This window comes from Macrotis lagotis, chromosome 3, assembly GCF_037893015.1.
Source record: "Macrotis lagotis isolate mMagLag1 chromosome 3, bilby.v1.9.chrom.fasta, whole genome shotgun sequence".
NCBI lineage: Eukaryota > Metazoa > Chordata > Mammalia > Peramelemorphia > Peramelidae > Macrotis > Macrotis lagotis.
Genome location: NC_133660.1, coordinates 286,503,651 through 286,523,387, shown reverse-complemented (window position 1 = coordinate 286,523,387; position 19,737 = coordinate 286,503,651). Strand labels below are relative to the sequence as shown.

Sequence of the window (19,737 nt, the reverse complement as noted above, 5' to 3'; positions counted from 1 at the left end):
TGGGCTCCTCGCCACTGGGGAGGTCTCCCCACGGCTCCTCCCCGAGGTCCCCACTGATGTGTGTATATAGATACACGTCTAGATTCTCACACACACACACACACACACACACACACACACACACACACAATATATATCCATCCACCCATCTCTATCCATCTCTCTATATCTATTCACCCATCTACCTACCTATCTATAAATCAATCTATGTATACATCTGTCTATATATCTATATACCTGTCTATCCACCTATCCGCCTATCAACACCTCCCTCTCTGCACACACACACACACACCCCTATCTCCCTCAATCTACTCTGTGCATGTGTATGACTAGAACACACACCTACACACATGCACAGATCCATTTTATATGTCACTAGCTGCAGAGGTTCGGAGCCAGGAGCCAGGAAGAGTGGCCTCTGGGCCTGGGCCACGTGACCCTGGACAAGGGTCTCTCTGGGTCTCCATGACGCCCCCCCCCCGAGGAAATCTAGATGGAGCCTCCCCCACCCCCAGGTGAGAGCTTCGGTGCTCCGCTCCCTCCCAGTCTATCCTGGCTCCAGCATCCCAAGCCTGGCCTGTGACAGCAGCCCCACTGGGGGCAGCCCAGGGGCCCGGGAGCCAGAGGACTTACTCTGGCCCTGCAGGATGGAGAGATGTAGTAATAATGCTCAGAATCTCCCAACCTGATGCGGTGTCGGCAAGTCCGAGACAAGCCGCTGAGGGCGCACTTCCTGGGGGGAGAGAAGGCAGAGAGACATCAGGGAGGGCGGCCCAGGGCCGAGAGCAGAACCGGGGCAGGAGAGGGAGAGAAAAAGCTGGCTGAGAGCAGCTTCCACCTGGGAGGCTCTGGTCAGGACGGCGGTCCCATGGAGATGGGGCAGCGGAGGCGCTGCCCCTGCAGATCTGCTACCAAACTGGGGGAAACTTGGGGCAGGGAGGGACAGGCATCAGGAGGAGGGTGTTAGCTTGGATGAGTGGAGAGAGAGAGAGAGAGAGAGAGAGAGAGTGCAGCAGAGCCCTGAGCCCTCCCTCTGGGCCTCTGCACCCGCTTCGGCCTGGAGATGCCCACTCACTCTTACAGGCACATGGACACCCTAGCCTGGGCATCCAGGAAGCCAGTTTGGGAATCCAGACCTCCCCCCTCAGAACATCCCCACTCTCTCCTCAGCCTGAGATCTCCTCAGCCTCTGTCCAGCTATCTATATCTATGTATCTATGTATCTATGTATCTATGTATCTATGTATCTATGTATCTCTATATCTATGTATCTATCTATCTATCTATCTATCTATCTGTCTAGAGAGAGAGAAAGAGAGAGAGAGGAGACAGAGACCCTCTGTCTGAGGGTCCCCTCTAGACCCACCCTCAGAAAGAGATACCCCCCCCACACACACAACCAGAAAAAAGACTGAGTTTCCTCATCTCATGGCTAGACATGCTCATTCTAAGACCTTGGATCTGCTTCCTCACCAGCCTGGTCAGCTCCCTCACCACCACCTCGGGAAACCCGGTGGGCTCCTGCTCCCAGGGGCTCCCCACCATGTTGATGCTGACACCTGATGGGCTAATGATGCCTTCAGCCTCTCCCGTACACAGACAACCACCTCCTCTGCCTCTATCATGGATTGGGGGGAGGGGGCCTGCAGGCACCCCCTTCTTCAAAAATCATTCCCAGAATCCTCCCTCCGCAAAAATCGCATGGGAACTTTCCCTTAGCGCTATGTCATCCTGAGTGCTTTACTTCCCCTATTAGATTTCAGTCTTCTTGAGGACAGCCCACCCGCTTCACTCCCCTAAGTCCGAAGTTATCTTTGTCGTCTAAGACCTGGACAAAAGTGCCTTCGTTTTTTATTTTTATTTTTTGGTAAATCTTCTGCCCATGAAACCAGGCAGCTTCTTGGCAGCCAGCAAGGTGGCCCCATTCCGTTCCGGGCTCCCTCTGATCACAAGTCAAATTTTGCCTCAAATACTAACTGTGTGACCCTGGGCAAGTCCTTTAAACTCTCTGATCTCAGTTTCCTCATCCATACAATGAAGGAGTTGATCTGATGATCCCTGAGGGTCCTTTTTTTTTTTTAAGGTTTTCGGAAGGCAATGGGGTTAAGTGGCTTGCCCAAGGCCACACAGCTGGGTAATTATTAAGTGTCTGAGACTGGGTTTGAACCCAGGTACTTCTGACTCCAAGGCTGGTGCTCTATCCACTGCGCCACCTAGCTGCCCCACTAAGGGTCTTTCGTCCTTCTTGCTCAAATATATGATCCTAGGAAAGCCCCCACACACACACACACCTCTTAGTCCCAAATATAAAATTAGTATAAAAGTGATTATTAACATTTTGTCAAACAACATTCTTAGAACCCCCAAGATTTCATACTGACATGTCAGCAGGGCCTAATAACCAAAGCCTCTGCACTTGGGAGTTTGGAGAAACCGGGTTCAAGTCATCCCTGCAGGTCCCTTCTCACATCTTCCTCCCCCTTCACAACTTAGCACATGGGAACCCCAACACACGGCCCTACAATTATGAAAGCTCCCCCACCCCTACATTATTTTGTTATTTAGAGAGACTGAGCGTATCCATCTCCCACCTCCTTGTCTTTGCATTAGCCGCTCTTCACACCAGTGATGCTCTCCCCTCCTGCTTTTTGAAATCCCCAGGCTCTGAGGGCCACTAGGTGGCGCAGTGGATAAAGCACCGGCCCTAGAGTCAGGAGTACCTGGGTTCAAATCCAGTCTCAGACACTTAATCATTACCTAGCTGTGTGGCCTTGGGCAAGCCACTTAACCCCATTTGCCTTGCAAAAAAAAACCTAAAAAAAAAAGAACTCCCCAGGCTCCTTTAAAGCTTAACTCAAGGCCCATCCCCCACTGCTTGTGGCTCCCCCCAAATCACCCTGTGTCAAGGCCCCCTTCATCTCCCTTGGCTAATCTATAAACTCGCTGAGGGTTGTCTACACATCTCCAGGGCCTGGTCCCCAGGATTCCTCTTTGTGAAAGTCAGATCTCTGCCCCTTGAGGTCAGGGGCTCACTTGCCATTGTAGCACCAATGGCAAGCATGCAGTAGGCATTTAATAAATGCTTGTTGCATAAAGGAATGGATGTTGGACCAGAGGGGAGCCACAAACAGGCCCCGTGTTAGTCAAGTGTTATGGGGATTGTGTTTGGGGCGGCTCCGCATCACTTACGTCATGATCTGGGCCCGGAAGCCACTGTGGGAAAGAGAAAGGGAGAAAAAGGAAACTGAGTCAGGGCTGGGTGAGGGAAGGTCTGGAAGCCAACAGGTGGCCTGACCCTGGGCAGGGAGTTGGGAACCTCAGAGGCTGAGGCAGGGGGACCTGGCGCTCAGGGGCTGCTGGCTGAATGACCTTGGGTAAGTCACTCCCCTCCTCTGGCCCTACTGGGGCCCCAGGCTCTGAACTGAGACCCTGAGACTCCAGGTCCCTTCCTCCTCTGGTCTTCTGTGGCTGCCACAGACCCTGCAACCCCAAGCAGCAGGTGGAGAGAAACAGAAACCCAGGCCGGGCCCAAAGCACCAAGGCTCCACGTCTCAGAAGAGGGGGCTCCGGGAGCAGAAACCTCAACACACACACACACACACACAGACACACAGAGACAGACAGACAGACACACACACACACACACACACACACACACAGAGAGACAGACAGACACACACACACACACACACACACACACACACACACACACACACACACACACACCCCAACCAGGTCCTGAAAGTGCAACTGAGGGAGAATGACAGATTTGAAGTCCAAAGACCTGGATTCAAATCCTGATTTTGTCCAATACTCCCTGGGGCCAACCTGTGTTTCTAAATGAGGGTTGGGGTGGCCAGCCTCGGGGGCTTCTCCCAGCCCTGGCTTCCCAGTTCTCCTCTCTCTCTCTCTCTCTCTCTCTCTGGTTTTTCCCTGCCAACTCGGTGCCCGTAGGAGAAGAGAACATCAACATAGACTGTGGGCCTAAGTCTCCTGGGACCCCAGACTGGGCTAATCCTCAGCCCCCACTGACTTAGGGATCTGGCACAAATGACTGGCCCTGGCCCCCTCTTCTCGAGGACCAGGAAGGAGGAGGAGGGTTCAGCAGGTGGGGGAGGGGGCAGCTGGGGGGCCATCTTACTTGGGCCCACCACACTCGATTGCAGACACCTTCACCACAGGGAGGGCCTGAGAGGCCACGGGCTCGATGGTCAGGGTGTTTTCCTCCACAGCTGCCCGAACCAGCTCTGAAAGCTGCAGCAAAGCCCAGGACCAGCGGTCAGTGGGGGCCACGGGGAGGTGGGGAGAGCACCCCCTCTCCCCCTCACCCCAACCAAGGCCCCCCCCATTCACCTCTTGCTTGGTGAAGTTCAAGCAAGGGACCACATCCTCCCGGTAGATTCTGTCCAGGAACGGGCAACTCTTGTCCAGCGTGGGGGCCTCCTTCCAGGCCTGGAACTCAGCAAACAGGATGGTGTCCACCTGAAGGGGGCCAAGATGGGCTGGCTGAGAGAGACCCGGCAGGTGGGGCCCAGGCATCACTCTGACTTTCTCTGGCCAGGGCTGAGCCGGGGACCCACCTGGAGCAGGAGGAGGCTTAATGGGGCTCAAACAAGACTGGGCGGGGGGCTGCCTCATAGCCCTCCAACAACAAGCTGGCAGCGCCATCCCTGTGAAGAGGGTCCTCCATTCTACCCCCACCTCCCAGGGGACCAGGAAGAGACTGCATCTCCCAGCTTCCACTGCCAGACTATAAACCCACTATAAACTGCGGCTCCAGACCCAAGGGCACCTCGGGCCTCTCCTGGTCATCAGAAATGATCCCAAAGGTCAAAAGAAGAAAAACCATGTTGCACCACTGGGGAGCCTCTCAGCTGTAGGGCAGTGAGCACCCAGGACCCAGAGAGAGAGAGAGAGTCGAGGTCGATGCCAGGGGACACCCCATCCTTTGATCTGCCCAGGAGGCCCACCTGCCCCTCCAGCTGCCCCCGAGGAGGGGAACAGAGAGAATGTCCCCAACATGCTGGGAGTGAGGACATGGGGGAATCCCAACTAGGGTTGGCTGGAAAGAGCTGTCCCCGAGGAGCCCTCCCTCCCTGGGGCTGTTACCTGCCAAGAGGAGGAGAAGGAGGAGGAGGAAGAGGAGGAGGAGGAGGAGGAGAAGGAAGGAGACTCCGAGGCCAGGGTCTGCCAGCCCGGCTCATAAGTGATGTGGATGGCTTTCCCAGGGACGATACAGAGGAGTAAGGAGAGGAGGGTGGGCACCTCAGGCTGACAGAAGCAGAGGGGGGAGCAGGAAAAGGCAGGGACAGAGAGAACAATGGGGGGTCAGTGGCTCGCCGGCCCACAGAGGGGACCCTTCCCTCCTTCAACCTGCTTTTCCTCAGGAACCCATTGCCCACCTCTCCCACATCTGCCCACGGTGGCCTGGAATGTCAGAGCTGGAAGGGAACCCATCAGACCTGAGGGCCTGTCCACCCAGAGGCCCTGCTCAAGCCCCCCAGAGCGAGATCCAACCTAGGGTCTCCACATCATGGAAGGAGCTCTGAGTTTGGGGGTGCACCTAGAGACATTTAACTAGCTAGGTGACCAGACAAAGATCCGGGGTCCAGTATCCTCAGCTGGAGGCTGGGCCTCCCTGGACTTTCGTCTGCTTCCTCGAGCTCTGTCTATCCCCTGGAGCAGAGCAGAAGCCCCTCAAGGGCAGGCATAAGTTTACTTCCATCTTGGTGTCCTTAGGACTTGGCATACAGTAGGAGCTGAATACATGTGTCTTAGGCATTTGTAATAAGTGCATTGGGTTGTGCCACCCGTCCACCTCTCAGTCTGTTTCTGGGACTGTTTTTCTGGGAAGAGGCGCTTGAAGGTAAATGGATCCCCCCATTGGGTGTCAGGTGACGGCTGGAGATGGCCAAGGTGGAGGTCACGGTGGACCAGGATGGGCGGGCCTGTCTGGGGAAGCTGCCCCATGACTGGCCCCTGCCCCTGCTGCCGTGGGCTGCAATGGACTGCAATGGGTGGCTTTTCAGGGATCCCCAGTGGGGAGGGTGCCGAGCCGCCTTAATGGCCACCATGCCAAAGTCCAAGCATCGCTTGTCGCTGCTGAGGGCCGCATGGATGCTCAGGGACCCTGGGGCTCAATCCTATACATCCAATGACTTCTCCTGGGAAGTCATCTTACTTCCCTGTACATGGCACTCTGGAAAGTGGGCTGGATTGGGGATCAGGGGTCTGGGTCCCAGCTCTGCTCCTTTCACCCATGTGAACTAGGCCAGTCCCTCCCCCTCTGGGCTAAGATGTAGGAGTCAGTGCAATCAGACTGGAGGGCTTCCCAGGTCCCCCACACCCCCTAAAGTGATTGGATGGGGAGGCCTAGTGTGGCCTCTGCATTTTTGCCCAAGATCACATGGAAAGCAAATGGTGGAGTCAGGATCCAGACCCACTTCCTCGGACTTTCCCGGCTCCAGGGCAGAGGTGCCCGTGCCATCCACATGGCCCTCACCTCCTGGTCCCTCTACCCACTGGTGTATCCAAAGCCCTGGAAAGGGGCTCGGGGGCAGCATCTACCCAGGCAAGGGTACAATCTGACCTCCACAGCCCACTCCCCGCCTGCCCCCACCTCTTTGCACTCATGACCGACGGGCTCAAAGGAGATGCTGCGTCCGGTGGCCGGGCAGACGGCTGGGCAGAGACTGCTGCCGGAGCTTTTGTTGCGAGCGTGTCCCTTCCGGAAGACGGCCTTGGATGGGCTCAGGAGCTGGGGGTGTAACTCACGGTTGGGCGAGGATGGCGTGGATGTGATCACCAGGGCCTTCAGAGCCGTGACTTCCGCTTGCAGCATGTCGATCTGACCAGGGGAACAAAGGTCAGTGACCAAGCTGGCCTTCCCCGTGCACCCCGTCCCAAGGCAGACAAGACATTCTGCAGAGAAGTGACTTGTCCGGGGTCACACGAGGAGGACAGACCCATAGTGTTTACGTAGTGAGCAGCTGAAGATGGTGGGGGATGGCGACCCACAGAAGGGAAGTCCCGGGAAAGGATCTTAGAACATAGAACGTGGGGGCTCAGGGTCCCTGTTCCCACCCCTGTTCCCACCCCCCACTGGACAAGTAAGGAAACCAAGGCCCGGTGGGGAGTGGCTCTCTCCCCATCACAACCACATGGGGCAGGGGCCTGCCGAATGGATGGAGAATGTCTTGGGGGGTGGGTAAAGGGGCAGGGGAGGGTACCTCACCTTCCCTCGGGCCTCCATCAGCTGCTTTTCTGATGCTGCCTGTTTCGTGTTGGCCTCTCTGACCATCTTGTGGGCTTCCTGAAAAGGGAAGGATGGCCATGGGGGACCCCAGAGGCCCTGCGCCAACTTTCCCTCTGTGGCCCAGGTGGCCCCCCGACTCTGGGCTGCTCAGGAAAAGGCCACCCTACCCAAGACCGCCTGTCTCTGGGCAGGCACGGCCACTGAGGGGAATGGATGAAGTCCAGCCCCTCTGTCCTGGCCCCACATATTACAGAGTAGACTGAGGCTCAGAGAGGAAGGTCAGCCCCCTCATCCAAGGTGGCTTAGCCATTAAGCAGCAGAGCTTGGATTTGAACCCAGGACCTCCAACCGCACATCCAGGTCAGTTGGCTATACCACGGGGCTCCCAGTCTGAGCGCCTGGCGCAACTAGGAATTCCCTCTAGAACGCACCCACCAAGACTCCATTCAGCGTCGACATGAAGCAGGACCACCATGCTTGGGTGGGGGGATTACTGTTTTCCCCATTTGACAGTTGAGAAAACTGAGGCAGAGTTTGACGCTTGCCCGTTTCTGTCTTCAGCCCCTCCTCCCCCACCTTGTGTCCTCCTGCCTTCATCCACTCCTCAGTCCGGTCCACCCGGCTCCCCCTCCCCCTCCTCAGGGATCCTCCCACCTCCAGGCTGCCTCTCTAGCCCAGATTTCCTTTTCCTCTTAGAATCACTAATTTCCTTCCAAGCTCGGGGCTCTTTCCTGGTTCCACCCACCCTGATCTGCTGGGTCCCCCCCCAAACTGTAGGGATGTACAGGCCCAATCCCGGGACCATCTGCATGCTCCAAGGCCGGAGACTGCCCCCAGCCGGGGCGCCTCCGGACTTACCTCAAACAGACTGGCGGTCAGCTCCTCCAATTCCCGCTCCAGTTGCTCCCGGACCTTGGACAACCTCTCACACTCCTCATCCTTCAGCTTCAGCTCCTGAGGAGACCAGAGGCGTGGGGAGCCTGGGGCAGACCACCCCTTCCCATCACAGGGATCCCTGGGCCAGGCCATGATCCTGCTCTCTCCAATGCATCAGGCCCCTTGAACCCCCCCCCCCCCCAGACTAGTCCAAGGCCACGGAACCCACCGGGACAGCAGCACTACTCTAGCCTCTACCTACACCGCCAGGACAAAGCCACCCAAGACTTGAGACGGGGGCTCCTTTGAACGCACCCATTCTCCTATCAGACCCTAGGTCCTCAGGAGAGGGGCCAGCAGGTGGTTCTGCTCGGCCTTGGGCTGGGGCTAGATTTAGGTGGTGGAGGATGGGGGAAGTGAGGATTCTCTCACAGGGAGAGTGGTCCCAAGGGGTTGACCTTGGCAGGTTGTGGGGGGGGGTTCCGCTCCCTGGAGTCCTTGAGCAGAGGATGGACGACTGACCACTGTTTGGGGGAAGGAAGGGGGAACTCTTGTTTGGGGCTGGGGCTGGGATCAGAGCCATTCCATCTGAGTCTGGGCTCCAGGTTATGGTCCCACTAGTGAGAGCCAGCATCAGTGTCAGGAGCTTTGGATGTATGGTATTATCTTCCTGGATTTCCCCCCGCCCCCATCATGAGGCAACCGCTATGGGAATCCCATTTCACATGTGAGGAAACCGAGGCTGACAAAGGTTAAGTGACTTGTCCAGGGTCAGCATCCTCTTAGTCACCTCCATATTCCTTTCTGATGACATTCATACAATTTGTGAAGGTGACGCTTTTTGTCTCTGTGCCCACCCCAAGGACCACCAGATCTTCTATGGGGAGAGCAGCACCTGGCCAGTGAACAGATCATACTCTACATCTGGGGCTGTGACTACCGATAGCTCCATCCCCACATGATAGGCTTCCCTGAACACGCTAAGTATTGCGCATTAAGCATCTCCATGGGAAGGGTCCCAGGGTTTCACTGGACTCTTTGGCCTTCTCCAGTTCATCCTGCGCTCCATCTTGGCTGGTCCAGATGGTGGCGTGTTGTCTCCACCTTGGTCCAGAAGCTCCCTGGGGGCAGGGGCTGGGGCGGGTGGGTCTGGCACATACGTGTTGTCTAACCAGAGGCACCAGGCTAGGCCTGACCCGAGCCCCCCTCCCGGGTGTGTCTGCGCCCCCAGCGGGCCCTGACCTGCACCTAGGACCCCCCACCTTCTGAGCCTTCCGAAGCTCTTCCTTCAGGAACTCGGAGCCTTTCTCCCGGATCTCCACCGAGGAGCTGCGCAGGCGGGAGACGTCCAGCGGGTTGGCTGGGTGGGCCTCCTCGCCTCGGCCGCCCTCCCCGCAGGGAGGCTCCAGCGGCTGGGAGTCCCTCCTTCCTTTGCAGGAGGTTGGGGTTTTCCAGGAGCTTGTCACAGGGGATGGTTGCCCCCCTTCTTCTGGTTGGGGTTGACTGCAGGAGAAACACAGGGATCAGCGAGAAGCCGGGCACCCAGGGAGGGCAGCTGCCTTAGGAAAGTGCAGGCCCTGGGGGCGAATCCTGCCCCCCACTAACTCTGTGGGACCCTGGTCTGCTCCCTTTTTCTTCCCTAGAAGCCAGTTTCCTCCTTGTAAAAGGAGAGAGGAGATGGATGGTTTCAACCAGTCCTTTCCATCTTTGGTATTCTAGGTCTTCTGTTCACTAACTTATCCCACTTCTGACCTTCCCTGTTCTAGGGTCCCTCCCAGCCCTGACCCCCCCATGTTCTAAGATCCCCCTGGTTCTAATATTTCCTGTCCCAAGGTCTCTCCCAGCCTTGAACCCCATGTTCCAAGGTCCCCCTAGTTCTGGCCTTCCCTGTCCTCTTCAGTATTCCTTGAGAGCCAGATACCAGGGAGCCAAGAGTTCTGAGAAGCTTGGGCTGAGGCTCCAGTCTCTTGAAGCAGACAAGGTATATTTGTGCGCATGACCCAGTCAGAGAAGGCCACGTGAGGAAGATGACCACGTGCCAAGTGGATAGTACAGTGGGGGGGGGGGGCTCGGGAAGGGCAGAAGGGTTCACAGAGAAGACCAGACGCGAGGCAGGGGCCCGTCGCATCCCGCTGCGTCAGCCTTCTTGTCATCAGGTGGGGCAGACCTGCCTGACTCTCTGCAACCCCATTCCCCATTGTCTTCCACTGTCTTGTTGGCCATTTCCTTCTCCAATTCATTTTACAGACAGGGACACTGAGGCAAACCCAATGAAGGGACTTGTCCAAGCTCCCACAGCGAATAGGTGTCTGACACCAGATTGGCATTCTTCCTCCAGTCACCCAGATAGCAGAGCTGGGAGGAGCTTTAATGCCCACCTGGTCGAATCCTTTAGACTCTTGGGGTGCAGGGAAGGCAGAGGAGGGGACCAGAACCCCACAGTTCTAAAGCATCGTCATCTCCCCTCCACACCCACCAACCTTGCCAAAGCCTGGTCGCCAGCTTCAAAGTCCCCCTGAGACCCTTGACTCTGGGGAGACCCCGGCCATGGGCCATACTGGGAAATGGTTTGCTCACAAGGATCCGGGGTTTAAACCCACCTGGACCAACCTCCTTCCTGTCACAGATGGGGAAACTGAGGCACAAAGAATTAGAGTGACCTTCCTGAGGTCACGGGGGAGTTCTTGACATTTGAAGCCAGATCTCCTGACTCCCAGTCCACAACACCCCTGTACACAGGCTCCCAGGGGCCTTCCCTGGCCAACAGGCTCCTTTTCCTTCTCTGGGGGCAAAGGGACAGCCTCTGTTCATGCCTCCTGCTGGGCTTGGATGCCCCCTCCTTGGTCCCTCCTGCTCCCCTCCTGCAGGCTGCCTGGGGGAGGAAGTGGGGGGAGGGCAGCCCCAGCGTCTGGGGAAACCTGGCGCTTTGGGGCCTAGGCAGCAGCAGACTTGCTCACTCAGCGAAACTGGAGAAGCTCCCGGCTCCTGAGCCAGCGGCCTTCCGCCCATTCTCCAGCAGGGCTGGACCCCACGGAGAGAAGGCCTAGGGACTGGGGGGGAGGCACCGGGGTCCAGCTCCTGGACCTGCTGATAAGGGGCGGCTGGGGCAGGCTGCCAGGGCTGGGTTATCTGCCCCATCCGAGGTGCGGCATCTGTGGACCTCTGGGGGGAGGGGGGAAGGAGCCTCCCACAGCTTCTGCCCAGCGAGACAGACTGGGGGTTGGGGCGCCCATCATAGAAACCCCTCCTTTGGGCAGGGAGAGGCTGGGGGTGGGTGGACAGAAGTGGAGTCAAGGGAAGATGTGACTATAGACCCACGGACTTGTTGTGTGACCTTGGCCAAGTCCCTGCCTCACTCAAGTTTCCTCTTCTGTAAAGTGAGAAAGTTGAAGGAAATGATGAATAAAACTAAAAAGGGGGGGAGGGGGGAGAGGAAAGGAGAGAGAGAAAAAGAGAGAGACAGAGAGAGACAAAGACAGAGAGACAGACAGAGACAGAGAGACATACAGACAGAGACAGAGAGAGACAGAGACAGAGAAACAGACAGACAGATTGAGACAGAAAGAGAGACAAGAGACACAGAGACATGCAGAGACAGAGACAGACAGAGAGACAGAGACATACAGACAGAGAGAGCGAGATAGATAGAGAGAGAGAGAGAGAGAGAGAGAGAGAAAGTGAGAGGGAAGGAAATAGAGGGGGAGGGGAGGAGAGAGGGGGAGGGGAGGAGAGAGCATGAGCCTGCGTCCCTGGGCCTAAAGGTCTTCTAAGGTCTTTCCAGCCGGGTCATTTCCAAAGGGAGCAATTACCCAGGAATCTGGGTGGATCAACTGGGCTGGCCAGCTCTCAGCTCCCCAAGTGGCCTCGGGGAGAAAGGGCCCATCATCCACGAGATGAGCTCAGTGCAGGGGACACCAGCCTCCCAGAGCTGTTGGGCCAGTGGGGATGGGGGCTGCTTTCACCCCCCACCCAGGAGAGGCGTCCCCCTAGACTCAATGGCAGAGATCACTAAACAGCCGAGCTGTGGCTCAAACCCGGGTCCTGGGAAACTCGACTGGAGACTTTCCTGCCTCTCTGGCCCCCTGGCACAGGGCCCTCTGCAGCCTCATTTACAGATGGAACCCTGGGGCTCCAGGAGAGGAAGAGGCTTGCCCAGGAGTCACATCATGGGCAAGATTTGAACTGAGATCCTCTGACATCAGGGCTAGTATTCTTTTCCCTATACCATCTAGCAGGTTCTATGGGTGACTATTTCCTTGGTGATTAAATTCTAGAAAATATCCCCTGGCACAGATAGGGGCCTAGGAAGAAGGGAAAGAAGCAAAAAATAGAATTGGGCAAAAGACACGTATAGTTGCAGAAAAAGGGGAAGGTGGTTGATGCAACCCTAGGTTTTTAGCTGGAAAGGCACTCTTCTCTTCTCTTTTTTTTTCTGAACAAATTTTCTAGGAAAACTGAAAAGCAATATGGCAGAAATTAGACTCAAGTCTGTGACACAATAGAGACCAAAGGGACGAGTGATCTGAATATTAAGGTTTGTACCATAGCAAATTTAGAAGACCACCAGATGGTGTTTTTCACAGCAGTGGTGAGGGGTTCTTAACCAAAGAAGGGGTCAATTCCAAGAGATAAACAAGATCAATTTGGTTACATGAAAATGAAAAGTTTGGAATGAACAAAATTAATGCAACTAAGGTAGGAAAGGAAGAGATGTCCAGGCTATAAGCAGGACAACCAACAGAAATATATAAAATCAAAAACCATTCTCCAACAGAGAGTTTTCAGTGCAAACTATTAACTATGACTAATAAGGAAAATGCAAATCAAAACAAGCCTGAGGGTTTCACCTCACACCCAACAAATTGACAAAAATGACAAAAAAAAAAAAAGAATTATGCTGAGCACAGCAGTTCATGGTGGGTGGAGTTGTGAATTTATTCTAGACAACGATTCAGAATTATACAAAGAAAGTACGTCTACAGTATGGATTAAAAGATAGACCCACATGCCTAGAATATTCATTCACTTTTTATAGTGGTAAATTAAGCTGATAGCTATTAACTAGGGAATGGTCAAACTGCAGAGACACAAGAAATGTTAGGTTACCATAAAAAACAAGAAATAGTAGGGCACAGAGAAACATGAAAAGAGAAGACTTCCACTGACTGATTCAAAATAAAAGGAAGAAGCATGGAAATGATATACATAAATGACCATAGCAATATAAATGGGGGGAAGGGGCAACAAAATAATCAACACTGAACACTATAAGTTTGTAATGAACTTAGACCCAAAGGAAAGACTGAAAATGTGACCACCCATGATTCTTTGCAGAGGTGGGAGACTCTGAGTATGGAATATCGCATATGACGACTTTTTCAGTACATTGACTAAATTTTCTGAATCATGTCTTCTCTCCTCCCCACCCCCATCCCTTCTTGGTATCCCCAGGGCCTCTGGCCCTTTCCATCTACCCTGCCAGGTCATAGGATGCATGAACATTAAAAAAAATGACATCCAGACACTGGATTTGGGAGCCAGAGGTCCTGGATTTCAGTCTTGCCTCTTTTCTTTCCCACATAAGTGACCATGGACAAATCATTTGATCTCATTGAACTCAGTTTCCTCATCTATAAAATGAGAGGTTTGGCATCTAAGGTCTTTCTAGTTCTATGACTCTAAATCTCTGCCTTCCTCTTTTCCTTCTAGCATCACCCTCGTAGAAGAGGGGGTGACAGGGACCCTGATGACATACACCTACAGCCGATCTCTGCCCATCAGCCTGGGGACCCCGAGGCTTCCCTTCCCACAAGGGAGTGAGGATAGGGAAGGAGGTTTTCCTGCCACAGTCCAGGGCTGCCCCACAACACACCCAAGTTGGGAAAGGGAGAACATACAAAGAGAGAGAGACAGACAGACAGACAGACAGACAGACAGAGACAGAGAGAAAGTAAGAGACAGACAGATAGACAGACAGAGACAGAGTCTGGGTCAAGAAAGCAGGACCCCAGGGCAGCTAGGTGGCACAGTGAATAGAGCACCGACCTTGGAGACAGGAGTACCCAAGTTCAAATCAGACCTCAGACACTTAATAATGACCTAGTTATGTGACCTTGGACAAGCCACTTAACCCCATTGCCTTGCAAAAACCTATAGAAAGCAGGATCCCCCTTCCCCCTGGACTCCTCCAACTCTTCCAAAGGGCCCACTTCTAAAGCCAACTCTCCCCCACCTCTTGCATTCAGCCCCTCTTCCACATTCCAGTGACATCACCCTCACTCAGGCCCTGGATCCCTCCTGCCTGGGCCAGGGTAGCAACAGCCTCCCTGGTTCTCTGGCCTCCAGCCCACCCCCTCCCTCAGCATTTATTCACTTGAGCCACCAGCCTGGGGTCCTGTTTGGGTTTTTATCATAAGATTCATGCTTGAAGTTTACAAAACTCCTTCCTCCCAAATCCTCTGAGCCCACGAAGCTGGGTTCTTGTCCCCACAGAGCTGGGTTCTGGGTTCGGTTCCCCTGAGAGGAGTCTATATGTTGCCTAAGTATATTGGGGGAGGGATGGGGCAGTTTTATCTGGGTTTCCATCTCGAATCCCCATCTCTCCTGAAGCTACATCAGAGATTCTTTCCTTTGTCTTGGCCCAGTCTTACTCCAAGACTTCCCATTGTCTCCAAATTCTTGGTCAGCCCTTTTGGGAGGGGAACTGAGTCCATCTTTCTGGCCAAGGGTGATTCAGCAGGAGAAGCTCCCACCCCCTTAACACTTTCCCTGGGTCCTCTCAGAGTTCATTGTCCCCCAGTATCCCTGAGCTACCCACAGCAGTATTCTTACAAGAAAGGAAACTGAGGCTCATGCGGGAGGCAGAAGCCAGAGGAAGAGCTTGGAGCCAGTCTCCCACATCACCTCCTGAATCAAATGTAAACTCCCCTTGGCATTCTCTACATCTGCCCCCCAGTGCAATCTCATTGCCTGCCACCCTCCTCCTCTCCTTCACCTGCTCTGACCTGTGCTCTCACCATCCCCCCCCCCACCAAGTCTCCTCCAGGTGAAGGCTCTGGTGAGGCCTTCTCAGCTTCCTCTGAATGAAAGGGGTCTACTGGGCCCCAGGAGAGCACAGACCCCTGTAAATCAGGTCCTTCCTCTCTTCTCCCTCCCCCCCCCCCACTGCTCCCCAGGTCGGGAATGTTCTCTCTCCTCATCTCTACTTCCTGGAACCCCTGGATCCTTCTAGAGCCTGCTTAGGAGCCCCAGCTGATCATGCCTAATGAGAGGGTCTTTATGGGTCAGCGGTGCTCTTCCCCATTAGAATGCAAGCTCCCTATGAGCCGGGCTCCTTGCTTTTGTCCCCACACTGGGCCAGTCCAACATCAGGGACTCAGTCACTGACCTCTGTCCCAGAGCCAGACCCTGAACTCCCAGGCTCTTCCTGGGAGCCAGGGGCTTGGCCTCTCCAGCTCCTTATCAATGACCTTGTGCCCACCTGGGCTTTATCTCTATTATCTCACAAGCTATCATCCCTATCTGACAGATGAGGAAACCGAGGGAAAGAGGGGCTCTCTCCACTGAACCATACTGCCACCCAGAAAGGGGGTGACTGAGAAATTGCAGACTGGGACTCCAGAGGAGAGGGAGGGAAGGAAGAGTCCGGAGCAGGCCCAGGAGGAATGAAGCATGTGATTAGGGAGGGAGGAAATGGAAAAGTGGGTGGGGGCCAGCTAGAAGGGGAGTCATCCCACAAGAACATGCCGCGTCAGCAGAGGGTTTCCGGAAGGAGGGAAGGGAGGATGGCTGTTCTCCACAACAGATTCCGAGTGTGCCCGGGAAGGGAAGGGGCCCAGGCTGAGGAGGCCCCCCAGGGTAGAGGGAAAAGGCTTCAACAAAGCAGGGAGACCCTCTCCCAGCTCTTGCTCTAGCTTCTGCCTTTTCCTCCCCCCCAGACCTCAGTTTCTCTTCTTGTTAGAATACCAATGTGGGCAGCTCAAGGATACTGGGGTGGGGGAGAGCTGTGAGACGACTCAGGGAAAGTGTTAAGGGGGTGGGAGCTTGTCCTGCTGAATCACCCTTGGCCAGAAACATGGGTTTGATTCCTCTCCCAAAAGAGCCGACTGAGAATTTAGAGACACTGTGGGTTTAAGATGAGGGTTTCATTCTGGGGCTCTGGGGGCTGTTGTTCAATTGGGGGAGAAGGGTAGATTAAAAAAAAGAAATGAGAGGTTTTAGCAATAGGAGCACCCCAGTAAGGGTCAAAGGCCAACTCCAGACCCAGGGCCCCCTCCCCAAATCACTGGGGTGTCCCTCAAAGATGGGGAAAATGAGGGAAAAGGATCTAAGCTGTTCCCTAGTCACACGATTGGTTAGTGCCAGGGAGAGGAAGGCAGACCTTGGAAAATGGGGAGCAGCCAACAGTCACCATATATACCCATCTTCCTTCTCAGAGACCCCTCTGCTCCTGGGGCACTTCTCTCAAACCATCCCCCCCCCCCCCCCCCCCCCGCAGAAGCCAGGACCTGGTCAGGTCAGAAACTGCTCTGTTCGTTCATTCATTCATTCATTCGTTTGTTTGTTCATTCGTTCACTCATTCTTTCGTTCCTAGAGAGCCTGGGCAGCCTAAGATCACTCGGCCCCCACAACTGATGTGGGTTTTGAAGCCTGAGCTGCTGAGGCCAGACCTGGGACATCAGCCCACTCCAGTGGCCCTCAAAGGTTGGGGGCCCAAGGGGCACTGATCGATGAGAGCAGGAAAAAGTGGTCATGGGTTTGAACTCATGGGGTGGCCCGGGGTTATCTGCTCCACTGACTCCCTCCCCCATCCTTGCTGTCTCCCAAATGTTTGGAGTGGCTGGAGAGCCACCAGACGACCAGCCCGGCCCAAGTCCACCTCCAACTAACAGTCTCAGAAGATGATGCCACCCAGAGGGAGGGATGGCCAAGGCTGGAGCACGCCTAGGAGCTTAATGGAGACCTCACCAAGGTACCACATCCAGATCTAGGGTTGGAAGGGCCTTGGAGATCCTCCCTGAGCCCAGGGAGGGGGCGATGACTTGCCCAGGGTCACACAGGTCCAGTGACTCTACCCTTGGGAAGCCAGTAAAGGAAAAGGGAACAAAAAAGGGGGGACACAACCACCAGGTTTCTTTCTCTGAAATCACCCTCTCCAAAATAAAGCCAAAGACAAGAAGGCCAGGTTGCAATCTCCCCTAACTCACCCTCCCCACCCTGCCCCCATCCCCCAGGTCTGATTTTCCTTCATTTCCTATGAAACGAGTGAGTTGGCCCAGGAACCTTTCAGGTTGGGTTTCAGCTCAAAGGGGAGCTCCCTTCACCCAGGACAGTGGCTGCTCATAATTCATTATTGCCCAAGCCCCTCTTAGTCGGGGAACCCCCAGAGGCAGCAGCTCCATTGCCAGGCAGCTCCACCGGCTAGAGAGCCCTGCCTTATCTGAGGCTCCAATCTGCTGCTCAGACTTCCACCCATTGGTCAGAGCTTCGGCCCGTGGGACCCCACAAATGATGCCACTCTCCATGGTCCATGGCCGTGGCCCGTGGCTCGTGACCCATGGCCTCCTCCTTAAAGGGTTTGTTCTGTCCCTGGGGCTTGGGCAAGGAGCTGGGAAGGGCCCGGGGTGCCAGATGTCCAGGAGGAGAGGGTCAGCATCTCTGGGTCAGAGGGGGGCGGGGAGGCTGACAAGAATCCAAGCCGGGTCTCAAGAGCCCCACAGGCAGTTTATTCAGGAAAAGGCCTTGTTGGTTCACTTCCTCAGGAAATGGGCCTGGGCCAGGGAAAAAAAGTGTGCTCCAGCAGCTTGGCCGCTCTGCCCACCCTACTTGGTGAAGGATGCCAGGCTCTCCTTGTTGGTGTGAAAAATTCAAGAAAGCCAAATGCCAAGGAGAAGGCCCCAGGGTAACAGAGACATTGCAGACCCGCCTCTGGGGTTCCTTCCTAGCCTTGTGTCTGTCCACCTGTCCCACTGGGCCCACCCTGGAAATGTCCACTTCACTGGCCGGGCCTTCACTAAAGCTATGTGACACGTCAACACGGTAACCTCTCATGTCCTGGCGGCACAAATCGGTGACCTTACAGGTCAGGACTGCCGGGAAGTAGCAGACAGGGCACCCGAGGGACCTGCAAGGAGACCTGAGTAGCAGCTTCAAGGGAAGAAGACCTGGGTTCAAATCCTACTTGCTATGTAACTCCGGTCAAGTCACTCCCCACTGCCTTGGGTCTTAGTCTATCTATGGCCCCCAAGGTTCCTTCTAGACTGGTGATCCTAGGTGAATTCTTCAACAGATCAATCTCCTTCCCCTGGGCCTCAGTTTCCCCATATGTAAAATGAGGGCTTCTGAGGAACTTTCCAGTTTCCAAACCCTGGCTCTCTTTCTTCAAGTTCACCCTCCCTGCGCTGAGGCCAGTGCTTTGTCCTCTTGAAGGGCCATCTTTATCATGGGCATCTGTCCAAGGTCGGATTTTGCCCCTATGTCCTGGGGAGGATGGTGGGGTGGGGCTCAGAGTCCACAGAGGACATGCTCCTCCCCCCATTTATAAGTGTAATGAGAGGCGACTAGGTGGCGTAGTGGATAAAGCACCGGCCTTGGAGTCAGGAGGACCTGGGTTCAAATCCGGCTTCCAGACACTTAATAATGACCTAGCTGTGTGGCCTTCAGCAAGCCACTTAACCCCATTGCCTTGCAAAAACTTTTAAAAAAGTGTAATGAGCTGCCCCCACCTCAGGAGACCACAGGCCCAGACTGACCTGGGAGCTGTGACCTCCCCTGCCCCTACAGCCCTGCAGGACAGACAGACACTCAGCTCCCAGAGGCTCCTGAGGAAAAAATGCACACGACCTTGGGGGCACTGAGAATCAGAGCCGGGGGGACCAGCCTCTGATCACAGAACACATGGACTATCGGGGTGGGGGGTAAGGTCCTTAGAACAGGGAGCATCAGGGTTAGGAAAGGCCTTAGAACACCAAACCTGGGGTGGAGTTTAGAGACCATTTAACCCACGGCCCTCTCATTTTACAGAGAAAAAATCTTAGGCTCAGACTCAAGTACTTGTGGTCTCTGAGGTGGGAGGTGGCATTGAGTTCTCCTGGCACCAACCATAACCCTGGTACTCTCCCCACTCCTGGGAGGCACCATCAAGGCCATGGGGAAAGTAGGCTCTCCTTGGACCTTCATATGAACAACTTGGGGGTTAAAGTAGAGACCTGGATCTCACACACACAGCAGGCACTTAATAAATGCTTATTGGCTCAGACTGAAAAGAACATTCTCCATTGACCCAATGGGGACACTGAGGCATGAAGGGGTTTTGCCCACTCCATGTCTTCTGCTCTTCCATTCAGAATCACTTCAACACTAAATTCAGAGTTCAGATCCAACATCCATTCAGAATCAGTTCAACCACTAAGCACCTACTGTATGCTATGCATCATGGATATACAATGAGCCCCATGTTTTGGAGCAAGAGTTTGCCAGACACTTACTTGGTACCAAAAGCTATGGAAGGAGCTCGTTCTACAACAAACATTAAACATCTACGGAATGCAAGACACTATGTGTTAGCTTATAATCGATCTATGGGGGATAAAATCAGGAATCC

At 54.7% G+C, this 19,737-nt stretch overlaps 1 protein-coding gene across 6 annotated transcripts in view; it reads right to left on the bottom strand.

The window, feature by feature from the left end:
- The window catches only part of RAB3IL1 (RAB3A interacting protein like 1), a 53,472-nt gene that overhangs the window by 5,742 nt on the left and 27,993 nt on the right, over positions 1–19,737 (bottom strand). For 3 of the 6 annotated variants that reach the window (XM_074231314.1, XM_074231319.1, XM_074231317.1), the window contains 9 exons: positions 9,397–9,637; positions 8,117–8,212; positions 7,238–7,315; positions 6,623–6,850; positions 5,113–5,274; positions 4,357–4,485; positions 4,145–4,257; positions 3,193–3,216; positions 637–736 (listed from right to left, as the gene is read on the bottom strand). In XM_074231314.1, coding sequence (XP_074087415.1) covers positions 637–736; positions 3,193–3,216; positions 4,145–4,257; positions 4,357–4,485; positions 5,113–5,274; positions 6,623–6,850; positions 7,238–7,315; positions 8,117–8,212; positions 9,397–9,637 — 1,171 coding nt within the window. The remainder of the gene's footprint in view (positions 1–636; positions 737–3,192; positions 3,217–4,144; positions 4,258–4,356; positions 4,486–5,112; positions 5,275–6,622; positions 6,851–7,237; positions 7,316–8,116; positions 8,213–9,396; positions 9,638–19,737) is intronic. The other 3 variants (XM_074231315.1, XM_074231316.1, XM_074231318.1) reach the window with 3 other exon arrangements.